This window comes from Physella acuta, unplaced genomic scaffold (genome assembly GCF_028476545.2).
Source record: "Physella acuta isolate Inbredline_101_S28 unplaced genomic scaffold, ASM2847654v3 ptg000876l, whole genome shotgun sequence".
In the NCBI taxonomy this organism is placed as follows: Eukaryota; Metazoa; Mollusca; class Gastropoda; family Physidae; genus Physella; species Physella acuta.
The window spans coordinates 109707-122252 of record NW_026732393.1 but is presented as its reverse complement, the minus strand read 5'-3'; the positions used below and the strand labels follow the sequence as shown (position 1 = coordinate 122252).

At 42.8% G+C, this 12546-nt stretch overlaps 1 protein-coding gene across 1 annotated transcript; it reads left to right on the top strand.

Annotated features, from left to right (window-relative positions):
* Positions 1–646: 646 nt before the first annotated feature.
* On the top strand, positions 647–11622 carry LOC131952547 (F-box/LRR-repeat protein 21-like). The gene is made up of 8 exons (XM_059315265.1): positions 647–748; positions 1539–1782; positions 1904–2140; positions 3821–3973; positions 6436–6635; positions 6770–6907; positions 8139–8212; positions 11404–11622. The coding sequence occupies exons 1-8, from the start codon at positions 647–649 to the stop codon at positions 11552–11554; spliced, it is 1299 nt and encodes a 432-aa protein (XP_059171248.1). The 3' UTR covers positions 11555–11622.
* The last annotated feature ends 924 nt before the right edge of the window (positions 11623–12546 follow it).

Genomic DNA, 12546 nt, shown 5'->3' with positions numbered 1-12546 from the left:
ATATATCGTATATTGAGAAAAAATATTCACAACAACTTCCCAACGGCGATGTGATGAGAGGTGTAGTAATGCATAAAAGACCGACACACACACACGCACACGCACACACACACACACACAAACATACATTGCAGTTTTATATATATATATAGATAGAAGATATATATATATATATATATATATATATATATATATATATATATATATATATATATATATATATATATTTATTTATTTATTTATTTATTTATGTATTTATTTATATATATCCGAATGACATATACATTTAATATATATAATTGACAAACAGATGTACATATACCTATATTAGACTTATACATAAGACGAACAGACTCATGTATCACAAATAGAATCGCATAAACCTCCATGATACTCATTTATCAAAAAATGAGTCCGACTGAGTCAGAAATCTCATCACGAAACAAATACCCAACTACAAAAAACTTTGTGTTGAAGAACGTCATCAATAATTGAGCATTGAATCTCGTTAGTTTCCCAGCGAGACGGAAGTTGATAGTTTAATCAACACATTTTTCTAGGATTTGTTGACTTCTGCTTGTTTATATATGAAAATATTTTTTTAAATAACATATTTGACTCTAGATCTAGTACCCATTGTTTATAAATGGCTACTTTAACAAAAAGAAGTAAGCGTCTCAAGGGCGAGCCAGTTGACGAAGCTCTAAAACTGAGAGAATCTGCTCAAAAATCTGGAGACCAGCCTCTGGTAGGTCAACAAACACAGCTTCACACATTGAACTGATTATATTTGTGTATAACCGCCTAGTTTATGGTGGTCTCTCTCTCTCTCTCTCTCTCGTTCTCTCTCACACACATAAACTCTTTCTCTCCAATATCCTAATTACAGGCTAAAGCTATTTCTGCTAGCCAGGCAGCCTAAAACAAAGTTAATACGACCCATATTACGACCTATGTTACGACCGATGTTACGAACCATGTAAATACCTATCTTATGACCTATGTTTGACTCATGTTACGACCTATAATAGACCAATATTCCGACCCCACGTATGTTTGCTAGTCCACTGACCACCCCCACTACTCAGTCCCCAAACGTCAACTGGCCACTGACCCCCCCCCACCACTCAGTCCCCAGACGTCAACTGGCCACTGACCCCCCCCCACCATTCAGTCCCCAGACGTCAACTGACCACTGACCCCCCCCCCCACCACCATTCAGTCCCCAGACGTCAACTGGCCACTGACCCCCCCCCCCCCCACCACTCAGTCCCCAAAGGTCAACTGGCCACTGACCCCCCCCCCCCCACTCAGTCCCCAGACGTCAACTGGCCACTGACCCCCCCCCCCCCATTCAGTCCCCAGACATCAACTGGCCACTGACCCCCCCCCCCCACTCAGTCCCCAGACGTCAACTGGCCACTCACCCCCCCCCCCCCAACCATTCAGTCCCCAGACGTCAACTGACCACTGACCCCCCCCACCACTCAGTCCCCAGACGTCAACTGACCACTGACCCCCCCCCCCCCACCACTCAGTCCCCAGACGCCGAATGGAACCAGCTGCCCTACGAGATCCTTCTGCAAGTCTTCCACTACCTGGACGACAACAGCGACAAGTACCACGCCGCCCTCACCTGCAAGTCCTGGCTCCGCCCACTCTCAGCTCCGTCAATATGGCGGACTGGAGACTTTCGGTTCACCTTGACGAGTGTACGTAAAGCCCTCGAATTTGTCATGAACACGGGAAAAACGTTACGTCACATAAGAGCTGACTGTCCAGGTACGTCTGGTTCATTCACCAAAGTAAAACGACATTGCTTGGTCTGAACACATCGCTTTTGTTTATGTCTCAGCCTTCAGTATAAACGACCCTCCTGATGTGTTGTATGTGTGTATTCCAGAGAGCAAAGACAGCGTCCTCAGTTCCAGCACACACGAGCTTTACCTGTTCCTGGCCCACCTCCTCAACGCCGGCAACAAGCAGCTGCTCACCCTCAGACTGACCAACATCAGCCGGTTGAAGGCGTCTCCCGTCCACCAGATGTCTGACGTGGTCAAACTTCTTGCTCTGCTTCTACAACAACAGCAACAGTTACGATCGCTTCACCTTAGCAACGCCCTCTTAACGTTAGCCCAAGGTATCTATCGCTTGTCTCAAATTGAACGAGGTCAGTGGTTTATCCAAATAATCTTCAATAATAAACCGGAGTGATCTCCCCTAAGCTTTCTCGAATATTCTTATACAATACTGCGGAGGATGACAACTCTGGATATAGACATGATTTTTAATCAATTTTTAATTACTTAAACTTTTTAAAATATAATAGAATCTTGTAAAAAAATAAACCGGGGGTTCTAGGTGCTTTGACCACAGGTGCTTTGACCATAGGGGGTTTGACCATAGGTGGTTTGATCATAGGGGGTTTGACCATAGGGGGCTTTGACTACAACGGGGCTTTGACTACAACGGGGCTTTTGAAATTATAAACTGCTATTTTAATTTAAATTTTTGACACAATACCATTTTATACATGTTTTCTGAAAGTCCATTAATAGAAATTAACATGTACTAAAAAAGTCAAAAACAATATTTTAGTCTCCACATAAAAGCTGTTTCTAGGCCACATAGATTTTTTAAAAATACAAATGGAACACACAAAATGCGACATACAACAAGTTTCACAAAAAATAATGCAGATGTACTTGAAAATACATAGCATATATAAAGGATAAAAACATGCCAACAGTATAGTCAAAGAGGTAATACTTGTATGGTTAACTAAATGACAGATGAATTAACATACTATTACATCCTGCTGCAATTTAAAATATAATTACACAACTTTTAAAATTAATCCTTACCAAAAATTCATAAAATGGACAAAGCGCTTGTTATCAAACGCCAGCTTTGGACAAACCATCTGTGATCAAAGACCTTATATGGATAACACACCTGTGATCAAAGCCGCACACTGCGCTTGTGATCAAACACCCGTTGATAAACCACCTGTGATCAAAAACCCTCTGCTGAAAAAACACCTGTGGTCAAACCCCCTATGGTCAAACCCCTAAGGTCAAAGCCCCTCTGTGGTCAAACCACCTATGGTCAAACCCACTATGGTCAAAGCACCTGTGGTCAAAGGTCCGAGCATCAAACCGGGAGTGATCTCCCCTAAACTTTCTCGAATATTCTTACATTACACTACGGGGGATGGCAACTCGGGATATAGACATGATTTTTAATCTATTTTTAATTACTTAAACTTTTTAAACTATAATAGAATCTCGTAGAAAAAAGAATTGCGCAAACTATCTGTGTATAATAGTGCGAAATATTATTACTACTTTATAAATTCATAAGCGTTTTTTGAGAAATCAAAAATAGCGTAAATTAATACTCCCGGTCAACGGAAATTACTTAAAATTTGACAGAAGGCAGAGTATTAGATCTTTTACTTATATTTGAAATTTCGTTGATCTATTCGAAATAATACTCAAGTTATAGCTTTTGAAAAAGTTTTATCTAGTCAACAAACCATCTTAACATTTGCACCATCCACAGGTCATTTAATGCTTGTTGTCCCACTCATCCAGTCAACAAACCATCTTAACATTTGCACCATCCACAGGTCAACTAATGCTTGTTTTAAGCTAGTCAACAAACCATCTTAACGTTTGAAACATCCACAGGTCAACTAATGCTTGTTTTAAGCTAGTCAACAACCCATCTTAACATTTGAACCATCCACAGGTCAACTAATGCTTGTTGTCCCAATCATCCAGTCAACAAACCATCTTAACGTTTGAACCATCCACAGGTCAAGAGTTGCTGTCCGCAGCAAGCCAAAGCTCGTGCAACACCCTCCAGACTCTGGCAGTAGATGAATTTGTTTCACCCTCGTTCATCCTGAATGCAAGTACATATTTAGCAAACAGCATCGCCATCCTGTGTGGCTTTCGTCAATTATCAGGTGTGGTCAAATTGTGTTTCTGACTAGGGTTGGTTCTGACTGCTGCACTAGGGTTGGGCTGACTGCTGGACTAGGATTGGGCTGACTGCTGCACTAGGGTTGGACTGACTAATGGACTAGGGTTGGGCTGACTGCTGGACAAGGGTTGGGCTGACTGCTGCACTAGGGTTGGGCTGACTGCTGCACTAGGGTTGGGCTAACTGCTGGACTAGAGTTGGGCGGATTGCTGCACTAGGGTTGGGTTGACTGCTGGACTAGGGTTCGGCTGATTGCTGCACTAGGGTAGGGCTGACTGCTGCACTAGGGTTGGGCTGACTGCTGGACCAGGGTTGGGCTGACTGTTGCACTAGGGTTGGGCTGACTGCTGGACTAGGGTTGGGCTGACTGCTGCACTAGGTTTGGGCTAACTGCTGGACTAGAGTTGGGCTGACTGCTGGACTAGGGTTGGGCTGACTGCTGCACTAGGGTTGGGCTGACTGCTGGACCAGGGTTGGGCTGATTGCTGCACTAGGGTTGGGCTGACTGCTGGACCAGGGTTGGGCTGACTGCTGGACTAGGGTTGGGCTGACTGCTGCACTAGGGTTGGGCTGACTGCTGCACTAGGGTTGGGCTGACTGCTGGACTAGGGTTGGGCTGACTGCTGGACTAGGGTTGGTTCTGACTACTGCACTAGGGTTGGTACTGACTGCTGCACTAGGGTTGGACTGACTGCTGCACTAGGGTTGGGCTGATTGCTGCACTAGGGTTGGGCTGATTGCTGCACTAGGGTTGGGCTGACTGCTGGACTAGGGTTGGTTCTGACTACTGCACTAGGGTTGGGCTGACTGCTGGACTAGGGTTGGTTCTGACTACTGCACTAGGGTTGGTTCTGACTGCTGCACTAGGGTTGGACTGACTGCTGCACTAGGGTTGGGCTGATTGCTGCACTAGGGTTGGGCTGATTGCTGCACTAGGGTTGGGCTGACTGCTGGACTAGGGTTGGTTCTGACTACTGCACTAGGGTTGGTTCTGACTGCTGCACTAGGGTTGGTTCTGACTGCTGCACTAGGGTTGGACTGACTGCTGCACTAGGGTTGGGCTGATTGCTGCACTAGGGTTGGGCTAACTGGTGGACTATGGTTGGGTTGACGTTCGGACTAGGGTTGGGTTGACTGCTGGACTAGGGTTGGACTAACTGCTGCACTAGGGTTGGGTCGACTGCTGCACTAGGGTTGGGCTGACTGCTGCACTAGGGTTGGGCTGACTGCTGGACTAGGGTTGGGCTGACTGCTTGATTAGGGTTGGGCTGACTGCTGCACTAGGGTTGGGCTGACTGCTGGACTAGGGTTGGACTGACTGCTTGATTAGGGTTGGTTCTGACTACTGCACTAGGGTTGGGCTGACTGCTGGACTAGGGTTGGTTCTGACTACTGCACTAGGGTTGGTTCTGACTGCTGCACTAGGGTTGGACTGACTGCTGCACTAGGGTTGGGCTGATTGCTGCACTAGGGTTGGGCTGATTGCTGCACTAGGGTTGGGCTGACTGCTGGACTAGGGTTGGTTCTGACTACTGCACTAGGGTTGGTTCTGACTGCTGCACTAGGGTTGGTTCTGACTGCTGCACTAGGGTTGGACTGACTGCTGCACTAGGGTTGGGCTGATTGCTGCACTAGGGTTGGGCTAACTGGTGGACTATGGTTGGGTTGACGTTCGGACTAGGGTTGGGTTGACTGCTGGACTAGGGTTGGACTAACTGCTGCACTAGGGTTGGGTCGACTGCTGCACTAGGGTTGGGCTGACTGCTGCACTAGGGTTGGGCTGACTGCTGGACTAGGGTTGGGCTGACTGCTTGATTAGGGTTGGGCTGACTGCTGCACTAGGGTTGGGCTGACTGCTGGACTAGGGTTGGACTGACTGCTTGATTAGGGTTGGGCTGACTGCTGCACTAGGGTTGGGCTGATTGCTGCACTAGGGTTGGGCTAACTGCTGGACTAGGGTTGGACTAACTGCTGGACTAGGGTTGGCCTGACTGCTGGACTATGGTTGGGTTGACGTTCTGACTAGGGTTGGGTTGATTGCTGGACTAGGGTTGGACTAACTGCTGCACTAGGGTTGGGTCGACTGCTGCACTAGGGTTGGGCTGACTGCTGCACTAGGGTTGGGCTGACTGCTTGATTAGGGTTGGGCTGACTGCTGCACTAGGATTGGGCTGACTGCTGGACTAGGGTTGGACCGACATTGTGTCCCTCCTTCATGCCCCGTTTGATGCACACCTGTCATAAGTCATCTAGCTTGTTCACCTAGCTTTAACGACTGGCACCTGACATATACCTTAGCGTATAGAAAAGTCAAACCTGGTTTTCTTTATAGCTGCTCTAAAGGTTTATTCAGATTTGTAATTTTTCCCCACACTTCATCAAATGAAACAGCTACATGTTGTTTGTTACCGCGAGTACCCTAACATTCCGTCTTATGTCATCTAGAACTGGAAGTCAGCTACAGCTACCTAGTTGATGATGTCCTGCTTGGTCTGGCCCAGTCAGCCAACACTAATCTGCAGCTGATGACGGTTTGCGCTGACGATGACGTGGAGCAGGAAAGACAAACCACACCGGAAGCCTGGCAGAGCCTCGGGTCTGCTTGTCCAGATCTCAAAGTGAAAGTGGTCATCCAATCCAAAATGGTGAGCAGGCTTGAATCACATGAATATTAAAACATGCATTTCTTAAAATACACAGCGGACTGCCAGTTAACTGCCCTTAATTCAGATGAATGGTATACACAGACACACATACATAGCGATTTCAAATCTTTCAGGGATCCTATTTCGACCGCTCGTTGCTGTTTATTCTAACGCAATCGATGCCACTGTATGCTCTTCACTGGAACACGGGGCCCGCTATCGCTATAGCAAATATCAAACTAGGCTTGAACCATGTCGCCACACACTTTCAGGTGAGTTGATCTAGCACATCACCACACACTTTCAGGTGAGTTGATCTAGCACATCACCACACACTTTCAGGTGCGTTGATCTACCACATCACCACACACTTTCATGTGAGTAGATCTACCACAACAACACACACTTTCAGGTCAGTTGATCTAGTACATAACCACACACATCACCACACACTTTTAGGTGAGGTGATCTAGCACATCACCACACACTTTCAGGTGAGTTGATCTAGCACATCACAACACACTTTCAGGTGAGTTGATCTAGACCATCACCACACACATCACCACACACATCACCACACACTTTCAGGCGAGTTGATCTAGCACATCACCACACACTTTCAGGTGAGTTGATCTAGCACATCACCACACACTTTCAGGTGAGTTGATCTAGCACATCACAACACACTTTCAGGTTAGATGATCTAGCACATCACCATACACATCACAACACACTTTCAGGTGAGTTGATATAGCACATCACCACACAAATCACCTCACACTTTCAGGTGAGTTGATCTAGCACATCACCACACACTTTCAGGTGCGTTGATCTACCACATCACCACACACTTTCATGTGAGTAGATCTACCACAACAACACACACTTTCAGGTCAGTTGATCTAGTACATAACCACACACATCACCACACACTTTCAGGTGAGTTGATCTAGCACATCACAACACACTTTCAGGTGAGTTGATCTATCACACCACCACACACATCACCACACACTTTCAGGTGAGTTGATCTAGCACATCACCACACACACCACCACACACATCACCACACACGTTAAGGCGTTGACCTAACACTGTGCTGTATACAGCTTTTCTTTGATGTTTAACGCTTTACAAATGTAAGTTTTTCATTTCTTGTACAACTTCAACCTACACATGTTTCATGGTGTACACGTTAATCACGGTAGAGATTTTCATGAATCATATATAAGAGAAGTGCCCTTAAGGTCGATTTCCGACGGCTTTTTTTGGGAAATTGCATCTATATTAAAATCTATATTAAAATCTATGCTGTACTTTATTGTAAATAGAACTAAGGGGAAAAATGAGTACTAAGTTTAGGCAGTCAGTTCACTTGACTTAAATTATCGGCACCCCAGAAATCTATCTAAGATTTTAACACAGACTTGTGCCAGGTAAGGACATATAGGCTACATGTTCTAAAATTTCTAAAATCATCTCATTTGGTGTTTGTTATCATAGAACAGCCTACACTATCTGAAGATTGAGTCTGGTGTTCGCATAGACGATGACAGCACGATGGAGATGTTTGAAAGGTGAGTCAGTAGTCCTGGTCATGTGGTTTGTCTGGGTGATAGCTGTCCCACTTGAACTTTTGTTGCTAGTTGTCCACCTAAACTTTAACTATTGTTGCTAGATGTCCCACTAAACTTGAACTATTGTTGCTAGTTGTCCCACTAAACTTGAACTAGTGTTGCGAGTTGTCCTACTAAACTTGAACTAGTGTTGCTAGTTGTCCCGCTAAATTTAAAATATTGTTGTTAGTTGTCCCACTAAATTTAAAATATTGTTGTTAGTTGTCCCACTAAATTTGAACTATTGTTGCAATTTGTCCCACTAAACAAACTAGTGTTGTTAGTTGTCCCACTAAACAAACTAGTGTTGTTAGTTGTCCCACTAAACTTAAACTAGTGTTGCTAGTTGTCCCACTAAACAAACTAGTGTTGTTAGTTGTCCCACTAAACTTAAACTAGTGTTGTAGTTGTCCCACTAAACTTAAACTAGTGTTGCTAGTTGCCCACTAAACTTGAACTATTGTTGTTAGTTCTCCCACTAAACTTGAACTATTGTTGCTAGTTGCCCCACTAAACTTAAACTATTGTTGCAATTTGTCCCATAATTAGGAACTAATTTGTAAACATATCCTCTTGTGTCTGTGTGTCGGAGATCATTTGTTTAGTAGAGTTTATTTGTGAGGTCATATTTATATTGTCACTTGCGTGTAAGGTCATATTTATAGCTGTTTGCGTGTAAGGTCATATTTCTAGCTGTTTGCGTGTAAGGTCATATTTATATTGTCACTTGCGTGTAAGGTCATATTTATAGCTACTTGCGTGTAAGGTCATATTTATATTGTCACTTGCGTGTAAGGTCATATTTATAGCTACTTGCGTGTAAGGTCATATTTATAGCTACTTGCGTTTAAGGTCATATTTATAGCTACTTGCGTGTAAGGTCATATTTATAGCTACTTGCGTTTAAGGTCATATTTATAGCTACTTGCGTGTAAGGTCATATTTATAGCTACTTGCGTGTAAGGTCATATTTATAGCTACTTGCGTGTAAGGTCATATTTATAGCTACTTGCGTGTAAGGTCATATTTATAGCTTCTTGCGTATAAGGTCATATTTATAGCTACTTGCGTGTAAGGTCATATTTATAGCTACTTGCGTGTAAGGTCATATTTATAGCTACTTGCGTTTAAGGTCATATTTATAGCTACTTGCGTGTAAGGTCATATTTATAGCTACTTGCGTGTAAGGTCATATTTATAGCTACTTGCGTGTAAGGTCATATTTATAGCTACTTGCGTTTAAGGTCATATTTATATTGTCACTTGCGTGTAAGGTCATATTTATAGCTTCTTGCGTTTAAGGTCATATTTATAGCTACTTGCGTGTAAGGTCATATTTATAGCTACTTGCGTGTAAGGTCATATTTATAGCTACTTGCGTGTAAGGTCATATTTATAGCTACTTGCGTTTAAGGTCATATTTATAGCTACTTGCGTGTAAGGTCATATTTATAGCTACTTGCGTGTAAGGTCATATTTATAGCTACTTGCGTGTAAGGTCATATTTATAGCTACTTGCTTGTAAGGTCAGATTTATAGCTACTTGTGTATGAGGTAAAACCAACGTGATCATTTAATCACCTGGCTTGAAGAGGTGTTATAGGTGAAGACACGCTTCCAGACGTGGTCTAACATATCACGTGTCACCCTAGTTGGGTCATCAGGGTGGCTTCACGTGCGTGCGGTAAATCTTTGCGATAAACAAACCTTAGAATATGAGTAATAATTATCTTCCTCGTAGTAACATATCTCCCCTAGTAATAACCTCTCTGCTAATAATAAGTTACCCCCCTAGTAATAATTCATCTCCCCTAGTAATCACTTATCTCCCCTGCCTCTGATACTGTCACCATGGGATAATGATTTAAAGATGTATGCACCTGCCGTGAGTTTTAAACTCACAAGACAAAGCTGGTCTACGTGTTCGTACATTTCCTATTGTGGTGTTGGTTCCAGCTTTAGTGGTCCCAGTGTCGTCTTAGCTCAGCTCGCGCCGAGTAGCTCTCATGTCATACATAGGATGTAAACAGTCAGTTCTGTACGTTTGTGATAAGTCTAGATGGACGTTTGTGATAAGTCTAGATGGACGTTTGTGATGAAGTCTAGAGGGACGTTTGTGATAAGTCTAGATGGACGTTTGTGATTAGTCTAGATGGACGTTTGTGATTAGTCTAGATGGACGTTTGTGATGAAGTCTAGAGGAACGTTTGTGATAAGTCTAGATGGACGTTTGTGATTAGTCTAGATGGACGTTTATGATTAGTCTAGATGGACGTTTGTGATAAGTCTAGATGGACGTTTGTGATTAGTCTAGATGGACGTTTGTGATAAGTCTAGATGGACGTTTGTGATTAGTCTAGATGGACGTTTGTGATTAGTCTAGATGGACGTTTGTGATTAGTCTAGATGGACGTTTGTGATAAGTCTAGATGGACGTTTGTGATAAGTCTAGATGGACGTTTGTGATTAGTCTAGATGGACGTTTGTGATAAGTCAAGAGGGACGTTTGTGATAAGTCTAGATGGACGTTTGTGATTAGTCTAGATGGACGTTTGTGATAAGTCTAGATGGACGTTTGTGATAAGTCTAGATGGACGTTTGTGATAAGTCTAGATGGACGTTTGTGATAAGTCTAGATGGACGTTTGTGATAAGTCTAGATGGACGTTTGTGATAAGTCTAGATGGACGTTTGTGATAAGTCTAGATGGACGTTTGTGATAAGTCTAGATGGACGTTTGTGATAAGTCTAGATGGACGTTTGTGATAAGTCTAGATGGACGTTTGTGATAGGTCTAGATGGACGTTTGTGATAAGTCTAGATGGACGTTTGTGATAAGTCTAGATGGACGTTTGTGATAAGTCTAGATGGACGTTTGTGATAAGTCTAGATGGACGTTTGTGATAAGTCTAGATGGACGTTTGTGATAAGTCTAGATGGACGTCTGTGAAAAGTCTAGATGGACGTTTGTGATAAGTCTAGATGGACGTTTGTGATAAGTCTAGATGGACGTTTGTGATAAGTCTAGATGGACGTTTGTGATAAGTCTAGATGGACGTCTGTGAAAAGTCTAGATGGACGTTTGTGATAAGTCTAGATGGACGTTTGTGATGGGGTCTAGATGGACATAATGTATGCGATATTTTCCCACAGCTTACACCAGTGTAAACAGCTGGAGACTTTGACCTTAAGTTTAGTTTGCAACAGGAGAACGGACGAAGAGATGTACAAGCGATCTATCAGGGCGGCTCTAGCTAGAAGTCCAATGTCGTGTTCTGTTCAATTTAACGGTCAGGACATTTAGGCGGCCTGGTCAGTAACTGTACAAGTGGAGGATATGAAGTTGTTCAATCGATTTTTTTTAGCTAGCAATTAAACTAAAATTATAAAAAAGTGTTTGTCATTACTTATTCATCAACAATGTTATTTTAATGTTTTTATAACCAGCAGTTGACAAAAATGTTTCATGCAATACATATGTTATATCGATAAAATGAATGCCCCGTTGAAACGGAAAGGATGGGATGAGGTGCAACTTATATTCTTGGTTGCTAGTATACACATTCATAAAAAAGCAAAAAAAAAGTTTCAGACTGAAAATAATTTAGAAATTTAATTTTTTTTTGAATCAACTTTATAAAAGTTGCAAATCCAGAGAACTTGAAAAAATACTTTTTAAGTTTAAGGCTATATTTCTATTTATCTTCATCAAGCATAAGTCATAACTTGAAGCTTCACTTACATTAGACAAACATTGATTGACTGTACAGTAACCAGTGTTTCTTCCAGACTTTTTTCTCCGGGGGGGGGGCACTTGAAATCTTCCGGGGGGCGGTAAACTTTCTTCGGGGGGGGGGGGGCGGACACTGTTAAAAGTATATATTTTCTATATAAATTATATAAATTTCATTTCGTTCGGGGGGCGGTAAAAAAATTTCGGGGGGGGGGGGGGGGCGAAGCCCCCCCGAGGAGATGCCTGGAAGAAACTCTGACAGTAACTCTGGGATCTATATTCTGAAACCCCACTTCATAAAAAGCCCATAGTAATTTGTATTCAAAACGTTTTCTTTATAGTTATTTAAATAGTAGTCTATAATTTATTTTCTACTTTTTAGTGATTTTTAACATAAAAGCTTGTTATTAAAACGTTTTTTTATGAATTTTTTTAATAACACTGCATCAGATTTTTAAAATATTCTATACAGAATTTCGAGACTATTCACTGCCGCCTTAGTTCAACTATAATCTAAAGTCACTGGTTATATTTCGGTCACACCTTAGTGATCAGGTGACACA